This window comes from Falco cherrug, chromosome 3 (genome assembly GCF_023634085.1).
Source record: "Falco cherrug isolate bFalChe1 chromosome 3, bFalChe1.pri, whole genome shotgun sequence".
NCBI classification, from domain to species: Eukaryota; Metazoa; Chordata; class Aves; order Falconiformes; family Falconidae; genus Falco; species Falco cherrug.
In genome coordinates, this window is record NC_073699.1 from 40,836,842 (window position 1) to 40,860,484 (window position 23,643).

A 23,643-nucleotide genomic window follows, 5' to 3' on the forward strand; every position below is an offset into this window, starting at 1 on the left:
TGACGTTTCATTTCTTTGCAAATCTGATGGCACAGGTGGGAAGATCTCTAGACAGAAGCTGTAGTATGTGATAGTACATTTTCAGAGGATGCAGGAATGATAACTGGTAAGGTAGGAGAGTGTGCATCCTCAGTTAACTGCACTCAGCTGCTGAGAGGTGGCTTGTTAAGACAGAATTAAGTGTGGTTTTTCAGTCATTTAATTGCCAAGTTTAAAACGATAGGTTACATTTTTTACTCAGGATAATGCAATTTAATGCTTGTATGTTTAGATTCCTCCAAGTGGGAGCAGAATGTAGCCCAATATACACTAGTTATTTCAATTTAAGTTAATTTGGATGGTGAGAATCGCTCTGTAAGCTTTCTTGGGCTGTTTTCCTTTGTGGACTTTTAGGTTAATTAAGTCATGTGATGTCCTAGGCCTGAGATGATTTTATTAGTAACATTTTTATTAGCATTATATTACCAGTATAAATATATGATAAAATTAAATGCGTGCAGTACTTCATTCCCATTTGCTTAGTCTCTGGGCTGGCAAGTGACATGATTTTTTTTTTTTTTTTTACATGAGTTTCTTGTGTAGAAAGAAAATGATATTGTAGTCAGATACGCAACATTGTTTATGTTCTTTTACTGTAATAGATATTTGGACGGCATTCTCAGTAACCACTCTGCATGCTTGTAAAGATTAGTGAGTAATACAGTTCATGGGAAATTTTATGAGCTGAAGTAGATAAGAGTTTGAGATGTTTGTTTTCTGGATGTCTGCTTTAACCTCTAAGTATACAGTGTACATCACAGCTTCATTATGTTTTCCCTTCTGTTCTTATTGTACTTGTTTTTATGTCACAGAAAAGAACATTTTCTTTTTCCTTGTATTTATCTTTTCCTCCCCCCTAGGCCCATCTCCATTTCAGCATTGTCCACTTGACATTTTCCAATGCCTTAAACTCTGGATGTAGTATTCCTGGTATGTTCTTGTATTAGTTATATGTTTTTGCGGTCAAGAATAAGTTGAAGTTCTGTTGACCATTTTCATTACTTAGTTGTTCAGTTGATAGATAAAAACATTTCTTCAGAGGTATGTAACATTTTGTTCTGTGCTCTCTTCTTGAATATGATTGTTGTTTTTCACTTGTTGTTTATACCTTAGTCTCTGACGTATTCCGATCCTTTAATTGCCAAGTTTAATTGCCAAGTTTAATTTCCAAGTACTTTGGAAGGTTCATCTTATAATCCTTTTTTCCCGAGGTTTTTTCCTTTTACTTCTTTGTAGCCCTCCCTTCCCCCCCATATCTCTTGCACTAGTTTTATTTTGTTTTAAAAAAAAGGTATTCAGGCTGGTTTTGAGACCCTTGTGGCACTTTAAAAAGTGCTTCTTCTAAACTTTAAGGTTTTAGACTGAAGGAGAGAGAGCGATAAAAGTGGAAGCAGAGATCTGAACTTACTATGCCTGGAAGCATCTCTCTGTAACTAGTATTACGTTGCTGGCCCAGTGTGTTTGCTGTATTACTTGTTAGCTTAATCCGTGACTGTTAAAGTATTTAACTTATAATGTCTGTAGCTTTCAGTTGGTTTCTTATAATTACTTTTGATGAGCAACTGTTTTTTACTTGTCAATGTACATATTTACTGCAAATAGTAAACAAAGTAGTGGTATGTGCAGGGAGTAAATAGTGAAGTATTTATTTCAGTCAAATGTCTGTATTGAGCAACTTGGAATTCAGACATACAATGATGTGGCAATATTATCGTCTTGTCATCACAAATTCTCCTGGGAAGATTCCATGTTAAATAATGTTACATTAAACCAAATCCCCCTCCCTTTTGTTTTTTACTCAGGAAAGTTTCAACTTGTGATCATGAAAACATGAGTCGATTTTTTTGATTAAGTTACTCATACTGCTTGAAGGAACTGCATAGTCTCTAGCCCGGGAAAAGAAGGGGAAAAAAACCCAGGGAATCATAATTAAACTTCATTAAATATTCACAGACTAAGCACAAAGTTTAAAAGAATGTATAAATAAATGAAGTAGAGAAGGATAAAAATTAACACAAAGTTACTCTGTACTAAAGGTAGATTGTTTCTAACTAATGTGTTAACCTTAAATGTTATGTGTCAACTTATTTTGTAGGTAAAGAGAGTAAAGCAGATGTTATATTTGTGTTATATTTGTTATATTTGTTATATTTTATAGCTTTAGATAAGGACACTGTTTTCATTAGGTAGGAAATAGGGATTTGTAAAAGAAATGCAAGGTGGGAAAGGAGAAAAAAATAGTCAGCGGTATTAAAAGTCAAACTTGGAGGAAGATTATTAAGTACAGTTCTTTCAATCTTAGAATCAACTTTTAAAATTTTTTTTGTTAAAGGTGCTTGTACAAAATGTAGGGAAAAGTTCATGGGATGTAGAAGGTATCATCGCTACACAGGAAGATCAAAATATCCAGGAAGAGTTGGATGATCATGAGGACTGACACATTAGGAATGGGATGAGACTAGACTTTCCAGTATAAAATGTAAGACTTAAGACTGTAGGCACTAGTAGTACTGACTCTGTTGTCACCTGAGGGTTATTCAGTTGGAAATCACAGAACAGGAATGTTGTCTAATACTATTAATTATTTGCAAGGTAAACTAAGAACAGCTAATGTGATTGAACCAGAGGAGAGGCAAATGTGATTTTTTAGGTATGTTAAGTGAGAAATTTCTGGTAAAGATATATAAATTGCTATTACACAGTACAATGTTAGCCTTTCATATGGTATATTGTCTACCATTCTTAACTCTTACATTTAAGAGCAGGAGCAAGTGTAGGGAAAGGCTGTGAGGGATTGTGAGGATAGTAGGTAACCTTTTATACAGCAGACTTCGAAAATACTGTGACTTGTTCCCTTGCAGAGCAAAGGCTGAGAGGGAATGGGAAAGCTCACCTTGGAGGGTAAACATAACATAAAAGTAAATGAACTGTGTAAGTCAAAGGATAGTATTGACACAAAACAGATTGTAAAAGTATAGCCAAGCTGAACAGTAGGAGATTCTTAAGTATCAGCTCAGCTTCCTAGATCATCCTCCCAAAAGAACTGGAAGCAAGTACTCTGTTTTCTAATAGACCTCAACAGGTGAAGATGACTATGCAGTTGCCTCCTGGATCTTGTCTGTTTAATGCAGGATTTGCTTACATTCTTACATCTGATATAGAGAAGGTTTGGGGTTTCTGTGTCTTGAAATAAGAAGCATCTTTGTTACATTTTCTCATTTTTTTAAAAAAAAATTAACAGATGTTTTTGAATCCCTTCTGTTAATATGTTTTCATCACATGGTTGTTCTTTACAGTTTTTCCATAGTCAATTAAACATTCTATTGCATAGGGGTTTCCTACAACTAGGTCAAAATTGGTTTAATAAACTGATCATAGCAAATGCTATATAGAGATAAAATATTGAATCATTCAGAATTAGTTAATTTTCAAATTTTAAAGATTTGGATTATAGTTTTAAACCATTTTTCAAATGAAGGATAACCTGGGACAAGTGTACATATTTTTTGTGGGTTTTAGGTCCCATCCTTGTAGCTGAGGGGAGGTCAACATTAGAAAGGTAAAAACAATAACAAGCTATATAAATAAGTCAGCTGAATAGAAATCTCAGAAAACTACGTGTCTAGTAAAGGATGTCTGTGATTAAAAAAATGTGACATAGTGCTTTGTCTTGCTTGTGTTACATTAAGAATGTTTTTGGAGGATGTGAAGGTAATCTAGAAGAGGACAGACAGACTGATTCAAAGGTAATGGACTACAGCTCTTAAAAGGAGTACTTGGAAAGGAGAGCCTCTTTGTTCCCAGGTGGTGTTGTGGACCTGCTGAAAGAAGCAGAAGGTGGACTGTATGAAGACAAAAGTGGCTATACTGGATGTTTCCTTCTTCAAAGCATAGAACTCACATCTGTTAGAAATGCACGTGGCTAATGGACTGCTTAGAAAAATAGGCCATGGCCTGGGAACAGCTGCATTAGACAACTTGCTCCCCTAGAGAAATTTCAAATGTTAGGAGAAAAAGTGTTCACAGCAAATGCTGTTTCCTACTCCCCTGCGTGGTCTGTGGCTCTATTCCTCCACTCGCAAAGCTCACAGCATTTTCCTGGTTAAGCAGTGTCAGCAGGGCTGCCAGTTTGACTGAGTTGATACGGAAAAGGAGCCGGAGGGAAGAAGTGCAGAGAATGACCCTTTCAGCACAGAGCTGGCATCTGAAGAATTACTTTACTGTGCCATGTTGTATCTCATATTTTAGTTGTCTTCATCTTGGCCAAAACGGGCCCTGTTCCTCATCACTTTGTATTATGAAATGGGAATAGCGTAATACTTGCTCTAACATTTGTGTAGTGGGGAAGTAATTGGGTTGATTTGTTCTTTTTTTATGTAGGTGAAGAATACACTGGCCTTTAGAATTTAGACAAAACCTCTCTGGAGTTTTTAACAGTGAAAAGGGGGCTAAATCTAAATAAACTTCTTGGTTTCCGTGAGCTGCAGCTTGCACTTGTTTTTTTCCCCCCTTCTATGAATAAAGTAACAATATTTATCAGAAACATTTATGCCATTGAGGAATCCAGAGAAATGTAGGATATGCAGTATGAACACATAACGTATGTACTAATACTTTATTTGTCTTTGTGTGTGTGGATTTGATGGCCAAAAAGGAAGAGGCCCCAAGGGCTCCTTAGTATGCAATTAATATTTTGGCTAGAAAAGCAGCAGATTGTTTCAGTATGCTTACATGTTATGACATCATATTCCAGTAAAATTATAATGAACAGAATTTTTGTTTGTCTCTGTGGCAAACCAAAATGAGTTTTCTAATTGTCAACAGACCTTGGTGATTTATTTAATTATAGTGGCGCCTGCTCACACCAACTTAGTTAAGGTCTGTCAGCATTTCTGTTATGAACCCCTATTTTCAGGGGTTTATAACTAGTTGTAAATATTTGCTCATTGCTGAAACTTGGCATTCAAGGTCACAGTCATAGAGCAAATATCCTTTTCCAGGTTGACTATTCTAAAGTGATATCAATAGCATTAACTAAAAAGTAGATTTCTGATGCTATGAAACTTAGAGGGAATAAAGAGAACCTGCTTTTCAGGCCTCTTATTTGAGGGATCTTCTTAAGAATCTCAAATGTCCAGAAGAGCCAGAGGAAAGTTGTTTTAATAGGTTATACATAACTAGTTGTTAAAGCATTATCCTTTCTCACTTTTTTTTTCTTCCAGTTTCTTCACATGTCCTTTTGCTGTCTTCTGGTCTTGTAATCTGTCATTTGGCTGTGTCTTGTCAGCTTATGTTCTGAGGAGTGTGCCAGTATCATCTGGGAATCTTTTTTACATCTCAATTTTCTGCAAAGGAAAATCCTAGCCTTTGTAGCTGCTGTGTAGAATGCAGGGAGATGCATATTCTTTAAATGTAGGTATTTTTACAACTTTCAGAAAATTAATGAGTCGCTATGTGAAGCGTTGCTGTAGGAAGTCCTGACTTTATCAGTTCTGTGGCTGAACGGAGCAAGAGAGGGCTGAGGAGTGCAGGACTGACATGTAGGGGTTCTTGTGATGGAAAATATTGTGCTGATATGTTATTGCATAATAATCAGTAAATTCTATATAGATATTCCAAAGATTGTTAATGTGTTCAGTCCTTTTTAGTAACTCAAATGTGATATATTGAGAAAGTCTGTTAATGATGACTGGCAGATATATCATCTTAACTTTGTATGGGTTTGTTCCTTACACGAGTGTGCATCTTCAGGATGCAGAATAATTCCATATTAAAACTCAATGTAATGGTTGCACTGTAGTTTCAGACTGTAATATTATGATTACTTGTAAGGCTTTTGTTAATGCAGTCTCTGTCCTCACCACTGGAAAGAGGAGGATGTTTTCTTTCTCTTTGACACGCTCCATATTGTAGAAAAGCCAATATCCTCACAGATTTAGTCCATTTTCTGAGGATTTCAGGTGCTCCTTTGCATTTTCCTGGGAATGTTCACATTATCAGTACTCTGTTAAATCTGCTTGAGGCCAAGCAGAGCAAGAAAAGTTTAATCAAAACCATGTAAAAGTCTAATCATTGTGCCAATGCCAAAGACCCGCATGAGGCTCTAGAGCCACAGGCTGAATATCATTTTTCCATATTATCACATAAATAGTTCCCTAAACACTCTTTAAAAGAAAAGGTGGGGAGGGAAAACTTGAGGGCCTGTTGTGGGATCTGAGTTTATAAAGTGGATTAAGGTTCATGTGCTTTCTTCCTTTGCATGTAACAGAGAGAAAGATAGGTCTAACAACTCAACAAGAAGCGGGAACTTCTGATGGATGTTGTATTTTCCCTCAGTCTAGGTAGCTGCTAACAGCATTTCCACCTTTCTTTTTATTCAGAGGACTGTGAAGTAGTGAGCTGGGATGTGCTGTCAAGGTCCCTACTGCTTTTGCGTGACAGAGCTTATCCTGTGCTAAGTTGCAGCTAACACAAGCAGCCAACAGATGCAGTGATTTCCATGCTGTAGTTCTAGGTCTTCCAAGAACTTCTGGGGTGGGGGAAGGATTACTGGGAATTCTGAGGAACCTGAGGATGCCTGTTGCTGCGGGGAAAGGATGGGAGGCTGCAGCTTCTAGCAAGCTCTAGCAGCTGCCAACAAGCTCTGTCAGCTACTCCTGATCAAAAGCTGCACTGAGCTTTTCTTCCAGCTGTCTCCTGATTAGAAAGAGTCAAGCACCCTTTCAGCAGGTACTAAGGAGAAGCCTGTATAAGCGCAGGGCCTAGAGCACCGCTCCCAAAAGCAGCTAGAAGATGCAGCAGTTTGCACAGCAATTCATGCTGAAGGGAGCCAGAAACTGCTGAGGACAGCACATGTGCGCTCAGCAAGGGTGGTGATGTGCCACATGGCACAGTTTCTAGCACCATCCAGAGCAGCTGTCCCTGGTACCTTGGAGACCTTGAGTCAGATCTAGATCCAGAGCTCTAGCTGGGATGGGGAGACCGTGGTCTTGTCTGCAGGAGATGTGCACTGTCAGAGAATCTGTGTTACCAAGTAAAGGAGATGTGGGAAGATGTCATCAAACTGTTGCTGAAATCACTGGAGCTGATGAGTAAGTGATCAATTGGATCTTCTCTGAGACCCTGCAGGTACCAGAGCCTGAATCTCCAGCCATACAGGGAGAGTCAGTGCTTATTGGGCTCTGAAGTGGGGAGTCCAATGACAGTGAAGGCTGGAAGCTTGTAATTTTGGGCACCAGGAGGACCCTAAAACTACAATTTCAGTGTTGTGGCATCAGATGAGGGCCTGGGAGCTCTCAAGGCATCCAATCCAGCCAACTCTGAGCCCTGCAGCAGCACCAGAAGGAACCAGCAAGTGGTAATAGTGGGCAACTTCCTACTGCAGGGGATGGCGACCACCATCTGTGAGCCTGACCTGCTGTGCAAGGAGGTTTGCTTCTCACTTAGGGCTTGGATTGGGACATGGTAGATAAACTGCCAAGGATTGTCTGTTCCTTAGACTGTTACCTACTGCTGATTTTCATTGTGGGTACCAGAGACACTGTAAGGGGACACATGGTGCATAACAGGCATGACTAAAGAGATTTTATTTTTACAACTGTGGCACTCGCTTTGAGGATCAATGCTTGGAAGAGACAGGATCCACCTGATCAAGTGGGGCAAGCGTCTTTATCAACAGGTTGGCCAATCTGGTCAAGAAAGCTCTGAATTGAAGGAGAGTGGAGTTGAGCAATAAACCAAGGGAGGAAGTTAGTAGGCAAAGACTTAAGGGTGGTGTTGACAAGAGATACCCTAAAACCAACAAAGCAGGGCTGAAGGGGTTCCACCCCAAGAGTATGCACACAAGTAAGGAAGAGCCTACAGGACAGCATGATGGGGGAAGTCCTTATACCCTTTCTGGGAAATCAGGACACTTGGGTTCCTATCTGAAGTGCCACTACACTAACACACTTAGCATGAAGAATGAACAGGAGGAATGAGAGGTCTGTGTGCAGCTGCTGCAGGGATACAACCTCACTGGGGTCGCAGAGGCATTTTAGTATAGCTCACACAAATGGAGTCCTGCAATCAATGTGTAGAGGATCTTTAGCAAGGCCCAGCCAGGATGGCAAGGACAGAGTGTCCTTTATGTGAGAGAGCAGTGGGAATGCACGGAGCTGTGCCTGGGGGTGAGTGATGAGGCAGCTAATAGCTTATGGGTCAGGGCTGGAGAGCATACCAATGCGGGCGATACTGCAATGAGTGTCTGCTGAATGATCAAGAAGTAGATGAAGTCTTTTTTAGGTAACTGGAAGAAGGTTAATGGCCATGGCCCTGGTCCTCATGGCAGATTTTAACCACCCAAGTATGTGTTGGAGGGACATCACAGTAGGACACAAGCAGTCCAAGGATTCTGGAGTGCATGAGTGACAACTTTCTGACATAGGCAACTGAGGAATCAGTGAGGATGGGCATTCCTGCCACAGCTCACACTTTCAAACAAAGAGGAACTGATCAGAGATGTGAAGGTTGAACTCAGTGCAGTGACCGTGAGATAGTGGCAAGATCTTGAGAGGAGAGAACAAGGCAAATATCACAGATCACAAACTGGACTTCAGGATGTCAGTTTTGTGTCTCTTCAGAGACCTGCTTGGAAGAATCCTGGGGAATACAGTCCTGAAGAGAGGAGTCCAAGAGAGCTTGTCAAGGTTCACCTCCTCCAAGTTCAAGAATGGTTTAGCCATACATCCTGACGTGCAGGTGGTCAAGAAAATGCAGCAGGAAGCCTGCATGGATGAACAAAGAACTGGCTAAACTCAAAACAGGGTTTGTGATGCAGGTGAGGTGACCCAGGATGAATGTAGAGACACTGTACAAGCATGCAGGTATGGGGTTAGGAAAACTGAAGTCCGTATGGAGTTGAATCTTGGAAGGTATGTGATGGGCAACAAGATGGGCTTCTACAGCAGCAAAAGGAAGACCAGGGATCCACTGTTGAGTGGGGCAGAGGGCCATGGAAAAGATGGAGGTACTCAAAATGCTTTCATCTCAGTCTTTAATGATAAGGCTGGCCTTCAGGAATCCCAGGTCCCTGAGATCAGTAGAAAAGTCTGGAGCAGGTAGGACTTACCCTCGATGGAGAAGGATTAGGTTGGGAAGCATTTAAACAGACAGGACAGGTCCCTGAGGCCACAGGTGCTGAGGGAGCTGAATGATGTCATAGTGATGTCACTCTTTATTATCTTTGAAAGATTGCTGTGTTGGGGAGGTTTCTGAGGACTGGAAGAAACCAAATGTCACTCCTATTTTCATGAAGGGTAAGAATAAGGATCTGGGAAAATAGTAAGTCAGTCAGCCTCACTTCAGTCCTTGAGATGATGGTGGAAACTGTTTCTGATCATGTTAAGAGTGACAGGTGACTGTAAATAGTCAGCATGGATTTAAGAAGGTCAGATTGTGCCAGGCCAATCTGCTAGCTTTGTACAGTGAGACAACTAGCTTGGTGGATGAGAGTAGCGGATGTGGTTTATCTTGACTTTATCATGGCTTCTGACATTGTCTCATAACGTCCTCATTGACAAACTTGTGAAGTATGGCCGGAATAAATGGACAGTGAGACAGTTTGAAAACTGGTTGAACTAGTCTCAAAGGATTATGATCAGTGGCACAAAGTGTAGCTGGAGGCCAGTTACACCAGTGGTCCATACTGGGGCCAGTATTGTTTAATATCTTCATTAATGATCTGGGTGATGCGGCAGAGTGTACCCAAGGTGAATTTGCAGATGGTACAAACCTGGGAGGAGTGGCTGATGCACCAAAGGGTTGGCTCCTCTGCCATCCAGAGGGACCTCAACAGGTGGGAGAAGTGGGCGGACAGTAACATAAAGTTTAGCAAAGGGAAATGCAAATCCCTGGACCTGGGCAGGAATAACTCCATAGATCACTACACAGTGGAGGCCAACTGGCTGGAAAGCAGCTTTGCAGAAAAGGACCCGGGGGTCCTGGTGGACACCAAGTTAAACATGAGCTGGTAATATACCCTTGCAACAGAGGCGGCCAGCAGCATCCTGGGCTGCATTTACAAAAGTGTTGTCAACAGCTTGAGGGATGTCATCCTTCCCCTCTGCTCAGCCCTGGTGAAGGGACTACATCTGGAATGCTGGGTCTAGTTTTGGGCTCCCCAGTACAAGAGAGACATGGACGTACCAGCACAAATCCAGGGAAGCACCACTAGAGTGATTAAGGAACTGGAGCATCTCTCATCTGAGGAGAGAGTGAGAGAGCTGGAACTGGTTAGCTAGAAGAGAAGGCTTGGGGGGATGTTTATCAATGCGTATAAAATCTGTGAAGGGGGTGAGTAAAGAAGGTGGAGCCAGGCTCTTTTTAGTGGTATCCGGTGAAAATGAGGCACAAACTGAAATACAAGAAATTCCATGTAATCATAAGAAAAGTAACGAACTTTTACTATGAGGGCAGTCAAACACCAGAGCAGATTGCCCGACAGGTTGTTGAATCAGCCACCCTCAGAGATACTCAAAACCCAACAAGAAGTGGCCCTGAGCAGTCTGCTTTAACTGACCTGCTTTGAGCAGCAGGGCTGGACTAGGGGATCTCCAGAGGTCACTTCCCACCTCAGCTATTCTGTTTCTATGATAAACTAGGGAAAGACTTTCAGAGGAATCACATTAGTAGTGTAGAGGAGCCAGGGACAGACAGCTTTAAGCTAGCTGTGGAAGAAGAGTTGATGGTGACTGTACTGATTGATGAAGCTTTTCATTGTTTTTCCCTTGATTTTAAATTAGTGTAATAATTTTCACTTTGGAAATACAGTTTGACCTATGATGTCAAAGGCCTGTTCCTGATTCTTAGATGTAAAATCTTTCAGCATATTATTTATATCTATTGCCTGCATATTCCCTAAATTTATTTTCTGTATTTCCTGAAACAATGTTGCAAACGAAATAAAACTAATAAATCAAGGGAAAATGCTGATACAGGAAATATTATATGTAAACTCATCAAGTGAAAGGAAACGGTGAAATTCTGCCTTTCACTTGAAAAACTGCCATTCTTTTTGAGGTAGATCTCAGTCTGAAGCCACTGTTTTTATTGTAGATTTTGTCATACTGATAGTGGCTTGGTATTATGTTTATACCTTCTAGAAGCAGAGGGAGGCAGAAGGTGAATGCTGCATGTCAGAAGCAATGAAGGACACTGTGGGGTGGGATAGAAATGAACGTTCTCGAAGTATCTGTTTCTTTGGTTTGACAGCTGCTTTGTGAACAAATTGCACCATGGTGTTTGGAATTCATTATGCATGTGGGACCTTTCTAATGTTCTTCCAGAAAGAGTGGTCAAATGCTGGAACGGTTTGCCCGGAGATGTTGTGGAATCTTCATCCCTGGAGATATCCACAATACCCTGGACAATGCCTGAAGAAGACGGTGTAAATTCAGAGCCTGACCCTGCTTTGGGTGCTGTGTTGGACTAGATAACCTCCAGGAGCCTTTCCAACCTGAGTTATTCTATAATTTTATGAAAATCTTACATCAGCCAATGCATTTCCAGACCTTAATAATTCCCTATAACTGTGTTAAACTGTAAACAGGAAAGCAAATACCCACTTTTTGCATGTCGTAAAGGCAACTTAGCTCACCCCTCCAAGGCCCTATAGCCAGAGGCTTGTTGGAGCCAGTGTTATGGTTTTGCCGTTTCCATATAAACGTATTTTTAGAATTAGGCACAAAGTTCAGGGACACTGAGACTGGAGTGCTTATTCACACTTGTTTGGGTTTGAAGTGTGCTGCTATCTGAAAAACTTTTTGTTTTGTAGTTGAAACAAATCAGTTACAATTATTAATGAAAAGTCAGAAAGTCTTCATACAAAAAAATCACCATCCCTATCAACAGATGAAAATAGAGAGAGCACACTCTAATAAAGATCCTTTAAGAGGAAGAAGGAAAATGTAGTATTCTGTTGTGTTTTTCAGTGGTTCAAGTTTTGTTGCGATGGACCTAGCTTTTGGCCATGCTTTTGGATTGCTGGGCTTTTTTACATTGCTGTAACATAAGTACAAGTTATTTGTCATAAATGAGAAGCCATTTCTGATAGGTATATATTTTTCCAAGGACTACATCTCCAGCGTGTTAGAAAATCCTTTGTTTGAGGAAGGAGCACAGGCAGACTAGACCACAGAATTAAGAGTTTAAAGCAAATTCCTTCACCTGTGTAGAATATAATTAGAGGACCTTTTGGAAATGTTCTATTAAAAGATTATAATTTTAACAGTGATTGGAACTAATTATCTGTGCTGAATTGCTTTTTCTGGGTGTGTGAGTGTGTGTGGTGGAATATTTCTTTTCTGTAGAAATTCATTATAAGGACAAGCTCTTATGTTTGTAGTTGTCACCATGCTGTGACAGGACCTCCCAAACCTGAGAATGGCATTATGCCTCTTTCTTCATTCTCTGCTAGCAAGAGACACGTTCCAGGGTAGGGAGTATGGATTGGGTTAGCTATTTTTATTACTGAAAATAGAGATGTGGAGCTGATATGGATAAAGATACTGCTTTCTTTGAGGAATAATAGCTGTGCCATTTCATAGGAAAATGTTACATTTTTTGCTTCATCTTTCTTTTGGGGCCTTTCAGACATACTCAGAAAAACAATCCCTGCCATTGTATTTGGTAATTTTTCTGTAGGAAGGAAAAAAAAAAAAAGGAAAACAATGTGGTGGTGATTGCTGCTTTTCTTTCAGTGCCCCGAAAATGTTTGGCTATTACAGTGTTGGAGGAGAGCTTCTACCTACCCTTCATTATGTTTTTGGAAGAGAACTCCTCGCTATCCTCTACAACAATTTCAATACTTGAACTTTAAAAAGAGGCTAGAAGTATGTTGTCCAGGTCCGTCACTTTCTGCCATCTGACTTTTTGTTGTCCCCAGGAGCTGAGCTATGCCAATAGGTTTCAAATGCGAGACCTATCGATCCTTCTTCCTCCGTGCCACTTTCCTGTGGGACAGGAGATGGCTCCCCAGCATGGTTTCCACTGGAGCTTTCTGTTCTTAGTTTAATCTTCTCAAGATGCAAACCAAGAATAGAGCAGAGCAGGGCTGTTGGGCTGAAGTGTAGCAGAGCTCTTTGCAGAGCCCTGCAAACATGAGTGAAGAGCTGGTTTGCACATAGGAGCTGCTGTCAGAGTTACTGATGGCTTTGCTGAGGCATAGTCCGTGTATTTGAGTCTTAGGTCTCACTCTGTGAGAAAATATAATGTTTTATCCCTAACTACTGCTCTATATTACAGAAAATTAATAGTTAAAAACTTGTAACTTGTATTGTTTTCTTTTTGTGACTTCTTTGTAGGTATCACTGCCCAGTGCCTAAAATTTTCTATGTCCAGTTAACTGTTGGCAACAGTGAGTTTTTTGGTGAAGGAAAGACTCGTCAAGCTGCTAGACATAATGCTGCAATGAAGGCCCTTCAAGCTCTCCAAAATGAGCCTATTCCAGAAAAATTACCTCAGGTTTGTGTTTCAGAAAACTGTTCCTAGTCTTCACGTTAAGATACCAAATCGAACAATTTAATTGCCAGTTTTTCAATGTTTAATTTTTAGTGTTTTTTTCATACTAGCTTCAATAATTAAAGTTGTAATGGTAACAAATTGTTACTATTATTTCTTTATAACAGCACACCTAACACGGAGCTAGAGTTAAATAACAAAAATAAGTGGGCATTTTAAAGATGGGATTGTCAACAGTGATTAAGTAAAAAATAAAATCAGAATAAAATCAAATATTTCTGTTTGTACCAAAAGTGGAGAAAATGTCCATTGAATCAGTGGCTTCATGGAGAATGAATTATTAATCTTAAATGTGTGTTGTGCCATGAATGTGATCTTTACAGTTGAAATGACTTGTCCCCAGTGTACCAAAGAACCTGACGGAGCTCGCTGACAGCTACTGATCACCTCTCTGATGGTTTTGGCCACTTAGTACCCTTTTTAATGGCTAGCTTTCTCACTGCTATGTTTCTAAACGGTATATATTGCTACATAAAAATGAAAATGTTGTGTCATATGTTAAAAAATATTTAACATAACAATTATTCTCAGAATAATCTTTGCAAATTGAAAGGACAAATATAATAAAATTGTCCAGTCAAATAAGCCAAAATAAATGCATAGGAGACAATGTTTTTATTTTGCATACTCTTTCCGATGATGTCTGTTGAACTCCTGTGCACAGTACAAAACATTACTAATAGTACCTTCAGTGCCTTGTGTGGTAGTTTTGAGCTGCTTTTGAAGGCTGGAAACAATTTACTATATTAAAAAATAATCTTTGTTCTTTCTGCCTCACCCTGGATGTACATCCTCCTTTTGATCCAAAGAGAGTTTGACTCACCCTTTTGTTTTGCCGTATTATTTTTCTGGATCAGGAAATTATCTTCAAAATCATTCACTATAATTAATATTGATTTTTTAAAAAAAAACAGGAAAAGTATTAAAAAATAATACATAAAGTCTTAGGAGGAATCCCTGTTCCTTCCTCATTGTGAATTTCCTTCTTTTCCCTTTTAGTTTACCGTCAAATATTTCGGTAATAATTAATCCTTAGCACAAACCTGTGGGAATCTCATATTATTGAAACATATTTTTAGGTCAGCATATTCTTAGGGTTTGAAAATGGTATGTTTCATATCATATTTTATCAAAAGAATCTTTGAATTCAAGATATCCATTAATCAGAATGGAAATCAAACCACTAAGTGTGCATAGGATAGTAGGTAGTAGGCAGAAGTAAATTGTATAGATAAGTAACATTGATATGTACCTGGTTTATATACTGAGTTTTCATAGCCATGTGCATACGTAATGTACCTAGCAAAAATAATAAAATCTTTAATTAATATTCTTGCCTAATTGGGTCTATTTAGTGTTTATTTACATCAGTGTCTCTTAGGTTGTTCAGACTTTTAGAAGATGTACTCATAGCAAATTGAGCTTCCTAAATTCTTGTGTTGACTCTCTCATGAGCTAATGAAGTAATGTCACTCTTCTCTTCACCACCGTAAGCTGTAAACTTATTATTCCTGTAAACTGAATGAAATCTGCAGTTACCTATGAGAAAAATAGGGAAGACTTGCCAGGAAACAAGATTGTAGAATAGCTGAGACATTCACATACTACTTGCAAGACCTGTGAGAGCACTGTGAGTTTCTGGTGCAGCAGTTGAAGACCACTTGGGTGTAGGATCTCAGTAGCAGGTGTCTGTGAGTAGGAGACTAAATCGAGTCCTCAGTCAGGAAAACCTCTGTGGCTTGGTTATGCTGAGAGTAAAGGGCTAGTAAGGGTTGCAGGCTAGTCATGAAGAAACATCTCTGTCACTTCATGGAGTTGTAGGTGACTGGAGAAGGCTGGAGGTAATGCTGTGCCTAGGTCATAATGAAGTACAAAAAGCTCCATCATGTGGAGCTGAGTGTAGCTCCCCAGAGGACTGTAGTTTGGTTGAAGTAGAGTTTAAGGGCTTCATGGTGCCAAGGTTCAGGCCCCTCCCTGCTGCTGGTCACATGAAGTGCAGGCAGGGCTGCTGTGTGGTGGTAGGATGTGCCCTCACCGTGGGACCTGGTCCAGCTCAGTAAAACTCTGCTTCCATCAGCAGAACTGATCTGCTTGGGTCAGCTATGGAAGGTGATCGATTCACCATTTCTCAGAACGTCATGCGTGGATCAGATCCAGTACACATGTAGAGTCTGGCTGGCCTCAGTTACATGGCTAGATTGAGCTGCTTTATTCCCCAGTCACTGCCACTGTGCTTCCAAGGAGAGCACAGAGGGGAGCGAGGACAGACCTGCTGGTACCAATCTAGCCTTGTATCCCATTAGTGACTCAGTGAATTTCACTGGAATAGGATCCATGGAATTTACCTTTTAGCTTTCATAACCCTGTTTGCTTAATGCAGCCTTCTATATATTCTTTCATTTCAAGATAGACTTTTTTTTTCCTTTTTTAAAAAAAGCAGTTAAGGATAAAATTTTTTATCCATACTAAACCACTGAAGAGGAGTATTGCTATCTTAATACTTCATTGCACAAATGTGTAGAAGAGCATAAGGTGAGCAGAAAGAAGAAGCAGTCAGCAAACAGGGCAGGGTTACAGGTTTCATAAAAGAGCTATTGTGTGTCTGCCAAAGCACGTCTTCTGTATCGTAGATGTGAGGCTAAGAAAGGCCTTACAATTAAAGTGTCAGTTGTGGAATGAGGATCAAATTTAAATCCAAAGTACTTGAGACACTCTGAACGTATTTTATCTTCCTTAGGGAAGTCATATGACTGAAGCCTGAAACATTATTGCTCCATACTAAGGTCTAAGTTTTAAAGTCTGCAATCCTCCCTATTCTGCACTCACAGTTAGTCTCTCTACTGTGTTTGGTGGAAAAATATGCAAAGAGCTAAATTGTGAGGGCAGAAGGGACAACCAGGGATTTTCTGGTCCAATGTGTTTGTACTAATCGTGAAATTTTAAGCAGTAATTTCTACGTTAGACTCTATATATCTGGTATAGCTGGAAAACCTAAACATTCTCGACCTAAAGGCTTGGTGGCAGTCCAGCGGGCTGTATATTATTTTATGTAAATTATGCCAGTGATTTATTATTCCCCATTTCAAAGATAATTTGCAAGGTATTTCTTCTTCACTCAGCTTCATTTTGTATCTAATTGGTATTTTCTTATCTTTGCTAAACGTGACAAGCAGGTATCAAAAATCTCTCCCCCTTATGCGTTTGCAGATTATGCTTAAGTAATTTTCAGTCTTTTTGTAGAACTGATTGTTTCCACTGTCTCAGTGTAAAGTTGTTTCTTCTAATCAGTAGTTCATCCTTGTGGCTTTTTTTGTCAGTGTTTCGGATTATCAGTGTCCTTTATAAAACACAAACTTAATTGAATACTAAGATAGTCATTAAGGTTTTTTACAGAATAGTAGTACCCCACTCTGTATGAATGAAACTTTTTATATCCACAAAATATGTTTTTACTTTTAAATATTGTGCTTTTAATTCTGTTCAGTTGATCTTTCTCAGTGAACCTAATCAGTGCTTTGCCTGTCTTATAACTAATGACCTACATCCTTGCTTTCAGTGTTACTTCACACTTCATTATATGAAATGAGCTAGAGGTCCTACATAATTTCATTCTAACTACCCTTGTTACTGCTTTGCACTGCACCCTTATTTTTTCCCAGCAGGTTCTACAAACTTTATACATTTTTATTTGTATTTAGCTCCAAATCAACACCAGGGATGTAAATTGCTTTTTTAGACTCAAAATTTTGCAACCATTTAATGAGAGTAGTTTGCATGCTGCAGCTGACTGCTGTATTTTTGGTCCTGTGTTATCTTAAAAATTGATACATTAAGAGTTAACAAACGGCAGGTAAACGATTGATAAATGTCACTTTGTGTAACAAATGTTAATGTGAAGAACGTAGTGATTTTTTAATGTTATTTTATAACTTCGGTATCTGCATTTTGTAGCTATGCTGGTGGCTGAAGGTTTAGATCAGGCTTTGTTATGTGAGATGGGGACTCTGCAGGAATCCACCTAATCCAGCCCAAGTTTCTTTGATGTTTACCTACACTAATAAAAAATTAGGAGCCTGGCCAAGGTTACGTGGTTGTTGAGAGATCCCAGTTTGAAACATTTAGAGCCTTGCAGTGTGAACGTAGCTGAAAGTGAAACCTCTGAGAACTAAGGAAGATGTGGCCTGGGGGACAAACACCAACAGGTAGAGGTTGTAGAAGGTGGTAGCTCCTTGACTGATCCCTGTGCTGGTGGTTGTGAGAAAAGTAAGACTTACGTAAAGGGTAAAACAAAGCTGAATTGTAGGCAGGATAATGTTTGCATGTGCCTTGTGTTGTTTTATCTCTTAGCCTCTCTGTTTGTTATGTTCCTATGGATAAATAAATAATGTTCTGTGTTGAGCAAGCTGTTCTCTGTCACTACCTTTTCACACTGGTCATAACTCCCAGAGGGAAGTTGATGGAGGGGCCATTAACCAGCTGGACCTGCTGAGGACACCTGTAACCTGGTGACCTAGTCAAAGTGTGGGGGTGATTCACTAAATTTCTTCTGAGAGAAGTACAGTCTTCTCTGCTTTCCAAGAAGCACAGAAAAATTCCTCCTTGCTTGGAAGGGGTACCCACAGAGAGACTGAGAAACAGGTCAAAAGATCTGTTTGATCCTCATGTTTGACACAAGAAGTGTGTATTCAGATGATTATTATCTATGTCATTAATAGGACTACAATCCATAGAAGTTATTTTGCCATCTATCATTTATTTATAAATTAATGTGTATGTCTTCCTTTATTATGAAGCATAAGTGTAGCATATATGGCTTCGTGGTCAGCAGGTGTCTGATAATGGGGTGCTGGGATGGATGTACAAACACAGATTTACAACATGACAGGAGAACTCAAAAGTCTTTGAGAAATTGGGAGAGAAGCATATTTATTTTTTTATCTTCTAAAATTTGTAATGTGATTATGTATTCTTCATTTTCAGAATGGAGAAACAGGAAAAGAATCAGAAGAAGATAAAGATGCAAACAAGTCTGAGATCAGTGTAGTGTTTGAAGTTGCTCTGAAGCGCAATATACCTGTCAGTTTTGAGGTATGTGTTACATATTTATCTGTTTACTAAGAAGTTATTAAAAAAATGTCACTAAACCTCAACACAGTTAATAATATTAATATATTATGAATATGACATTTAAAGTAATGCAAATTATAAATAATTAATTGGTAGGGTATCAGTGTCTAAGACACTGAGTTTGTATTATTAAATTGGATGCTTTTTCAGAAGTATTAGAGACCTTATATTTGGTTGCAAACAAGTGGATGGCAGAAAAGCAGTTCAGCCATCTTCTGTATAGTGCTGTGGGATTAGAATCAGTAGCCACACTCATTCTGATTTGAAATAATCTTCAAAACAGTTATCCAAAGTCTTTACTTCAACTGTAGGCATTCATACACTCTAAAATTCCCATTGAAGCATTTTGCATCTGATGTGCTGTTTTCAGAAAGTCATGAGTATCCTTTTAAGCTTCCATGCGGACTTCTTGTATATTTCTACTTAAGTCTTCATGATTATTATTTTTCATCTCATATGATTTTATGTATGAACCTGCTTCTGACACCTTTGCTTACCTTAAATAGTAAAGAAAATTGTATTGGAATAGCTCTAATACTATCAATGAACTAAATACAGGAGAATGAGTGATAGGAAATTTTTTTCTGATGAGAAAGTTCTTACACAAACGGGTTGTAAATATCTAATGTTATTGTGGTAGGAACCACCAGACTTTCAAGCTGTGGTTTTTTTCCTTTTTCCCTTTTTTTTTTAAAAAAATGCAGAAAATGTTAATGTAAGTGGCTCTTTAAAGTTTTATTTTTCTGCTTTCTGTTTTACATTTAAAGTGAGTATATATGAAAGGCATGGGTATTGCCTATACTGGTGATGGCTGTTTTCTCCAATGCTTTTTCCTTTTGAAGTATAGGCACATTATTTGCATGCCAAACAAATAAATTATGCTATGGCATGCCTTACAGTGTGCTGTACGCGGTTTACTGACATGTTTGGCCCATATCCATGAATTGGCCAATGTCAAATGAACTATTTGGACTTCCTTGGAAATCTGAGAAGTCTCTCAGAAGGTGGGTAAGAGAGCCAAAGGCAAAGATTATTGGTTTGGACTAAGGAATTCCTCAGTATAACAAATGCGTATGTGCTTCATAGATATGTTCTATGTAATATGGACTAATTAGAAAGTTGAGTTTAAAATCTTAAGGGTAAAACTGGGGTGTCTGGGGGTGTTGGTGTATCAATTTGTAACTACATAGAAAGAACATAACTCTTACATAAGATCAGACATAATGGAAACACATGCTTGTGTTTCAAAATGGAAGCTCATAATTAACATTTCAGTTTTCACACATCATTTTCTACCTTAAGTATTTTAAAGTATTTGAAATAGTTCCATACAAATCACTACCCTAAAATACAAAGAGATGTATGGTCATGGGTTACAGAGTAGCTTGGAGCTTGTTGGAAAGGAAAGAGGGACAGTGCTTTGAATGTCTTCTTAACTTCATTCCTGTGTTTCAGCTCATTTAAGGAAGAGCTTTTGATAAGGAGATAGTGAAGGCAAAGATACTTACTACAGGAAAAGTCTAATGTGTCACTTGCCAAAGAATGTTAACAACATGGAAAAAAGACAATTTCTTGCTCTCCTGACAGGTTTTGTGTTATTTCCTGCCTTTTAAATCTAAGTATAGGTGACATTCTTAAACAGAATTTTGGTTGAACTTGGTACTGGCTTTTACTTCAATAAAACTGCTAAGCAATTATGGGTAATCCCCAGGATCTGATGTTTCTAATAGGATTTTATTTACAAATGGTTTTGTGTTATTCCAGGCAGGCATCAAAGCTTTCTTTCTCTAGCTTTTTGCATGTGAGAGCTATAAAACTTCTCTTTTCTTCATCTGATGAAGCTTTAGCCAATATTCCAACAGTGCTGTGTTATGCAACAAAGTAACGGTTGTAAAGATATGTAAAGCTCTATGTAAACATGTCCTCAGAATTGCACGAGGGGTGGAAAATAAGAAGAGCATGCAGAACCCTGTGGGTTTCTTCTGTCTATCCTGTTCCATGTAATATGGGTGGTTTTAATTGCCTAGGAACTTTAGGATGAGTTTTAAGGAATTATTATCTATTGAATAATTAACAAAAGTAAAAGCATTCAATTCTAACAAAGAACAAGCTTTAGTCCATACTTATCACTGGTGCATCCTTAACTAACCTTTATTCATCAACTTTTAAGTCAAAATACAACTCCTCTAAGGCATTTGTGGGACTCTCAATAAACAATTTTTAAGGAGGTATACAAACCTGATTGCTGTAGGAATTGTTAGAATAGCTGTAAAATGATCATAATGCTTCTTTTTCCCTCCTTGACAGTAGGCTAACATCTTGCTTCTTTCATTTTTTTTGCAAGATATATGTTTTTTATTTCCGACTTGTCAGTAAGGAGTTGGGTGAGCCTAGAAGACATAACTGAGGTCAACAGCTTCAGGTATTAGAACATGCTGGGGTCTTTCAGATTGCCATTTTATTTTCAGTATTTTTCTTTGGATTGGATTGTTCTTTCTTTAGAATAGCAAAACATTAATATATTTATTTTTTTCATTCTCGGTATCAGGAGTGGGAGGATAGGGTGCCTAAACAAGCAAATTTTCTGGCCCTCCATTCCCTACCAGTGTTCCACTAGGAAATAAGTTGCAGTTTCTTGTGTCCCAGTCATACCGCAGTGAGGCAGGGATTCTGTATTTTGAACCAGGAGCAGACCGTATTGCTGACTCTGGGAGACTGAGCAAGTTTTCAGCAGGAAGTTTCACACCCATCTGGCTCCTGCTTTCCTGGAGATTAAGGCTTTCAGACTGGATGATTGACATACTGAATAGCTCTCATTCAGGTTTCGCGTGAAAACATCCAGGCTATTTTTTAATTTTGGTTTTTGAACTGTAAAAATCTGGTATGTCTGCCTGCACACATGGAAATATATTGGTATTTTAAAACTTCTAAATAATTGTGGATGTAGCTGACATGTTTTTGTTGACCTACTTTTTGTCTCTCTCTTTTTTTTTTTTTTTTTTAAATGTCCATTTAATCTTGTCATAACCTTTTGAATTTTCTACCTGGAATCTCATTAATAATTGAAGCAGTGTTGCACTCTTATTGTAATTGTACTGCTGGTTTTCATTTGTCAGCGTGATTCATTAAGTTGAGCCAAATTCACTCTTGATGTAACTTGACCTTAGATGTGTTTTGGCCCCATGTGTTTTCTCTTGCTGGAGTTATTCTCTAAATCAGTGGAACAGAAAAAGAAAAGTGTATTGAACTGTCACCCTTAATCAAATTCTCAGCTTTAAATTAGCCATGATTTGGTCCATGGGTCGTATCTGTCAACCAAGGAAATAGTTTAATGTACTAATGCATATAGTATTCTTGGACAGCAAAGGCTGAACTTCTTTTTAGTGTTTTCTGTCCAAGGCTTATAGCACAACTGTTTGAAATCATGTGGAGTAAAAAGATCTAAAATCTGGGGCTAACCAAAAATGTTGTTAGGTAATTTTTTTTTTTTTGCTAAATTACCAAATTTGGATGCGTAGCTTGATCTGAATCCCATCTGAATCCTATGGGGTTCATTCCATTGACAACACAAGACTTTTTTTCATTTACACACTAACAAAGAAATAGTTTCGAGTGTTTTCCAGGCAATTATTGACCTCGTGTCACATATTTAAAAGTTTAAAAGATAAAACCCACACCAAAATACATTAGTTTTATATTAAGAAATGTATTTTCATGTATATGAAAATATAATCTGGTTTTGTATTAGCATTCTTTTTCATATATATTTGTGTACATTTATATATATATATATATGAGAAAACTTATATAAAACTAATATTTTAGGAACTCAGCAATCATATTTCTTAAGCAAGTTACTTTGTCCTTTTTCATCTGGTCAGTGTAGACATTCTTGTATATTTTATTAATGCATTATATTGCATCTAAGTAAAAACACCTATATAATGGTATTAGTAAGACCACAGAAAGATTAAGGACCTTAGTAAGGTTAATTTAGCCACATTTTACAGCCAGCGTGTTGTAATACTTGGATAGCACTGTACGGGGATGGATTAAGATATGCCTTTAGAACAGATGCGGTGTGAGGAAGGTGTTGAGCACGGACAGGAAGCCCAGCTGCGCCTGCGAGCAGGAGATCCTGGGGCTGGGACTGGTGCGGGCAGTGCAGCCTCTCGTGCCTCAGCGTGGGCCAGTGCCTCAAAAGCACCGCTGCCTTCTCACGTGCTGAAGCACTAGTGGGTGACTTTCAAGTGAGGTGAATCCTGAAAACAACTTCCAAAACTATTATCTGGAAACTTAGAGTGGGAACACTCCTGGACTACAACAGAAAAATCCCATGCTGGCACAGATGTTGTCTTGTTCTGGGAAAATGTGGACAAAGTTGTCAGTTAATTTTCATTTTGTGTTTTTTTATTGATATATACTGTGATAATTGTTTTTGCTGGGTGAAGTTGCCACAAAAGAGAGCTTAAAAAAGAAATACAAGCCTAAGGAGACCTCATTACAGTGTAACAGCAAAACTAAATAATGCAAGGGACATGACCTTGATAAAAAGAACTTTAATACAAAACATGTTGTAATAATATTAAGGTTGAAGGTTTCAGCCCATTAAAAATATAGTTATTGCACCAAGAAGGCCCTAGCACCTTTACCTCAGTTCCCTTGCACTCCGGCATGATACTTCTTCAAAAATGGTTTGATGTAATTGCACCTACTGAAAAAATAATGTGTATTTGTATTGATTTTGAAAATAATACAAAGAGGTGCCTGTCAGATGCTCTAATATCTCCTTATACACATGTAACAAAGATTAAATTAGGTAGCTGCTTCCTCCCATCAAACAAAATAACTGAACCCTTTCCCAAATGAGGTCTTTAATTCCTGATGGACATTGTCCAGACCAGTAAATGGCGCACACAT

At 38.7% G+C, this 23,643-nt stretch overlaps 1 protein-coding gene across 5 annotated transcripts in view; it reads left to right on the forward strand.

Annotated features, from left to right (window-relative positions):
* Nucleotides 1-23,643, forward strand: part of STAU2 (staufen double-stranded RNA binding protein 2) — a 177,237-nt gene that overhangs the window by 45,237 nt on the left and 108,357 nt on the right. For all 5 annotated transcript variants that reach the window (XM_005443188.4, XM_055706170.1, XM_055706168.1 and 2 more), the window contains 2 exons: nucleotides 13,380-13,539; nucleotides 18,577-18,684. In XM_005443188.4, the coding sequence (XP_005443245.1) occupies nucleotides 13,380-13,539; nucleotides 18,577-18,684 (268 nt within the window). The remainder of the gene's footprint in view (nucleotides 1-13,379; nucleotides 13,540-18,576; nucleotides 18,685-23,643) is intronic.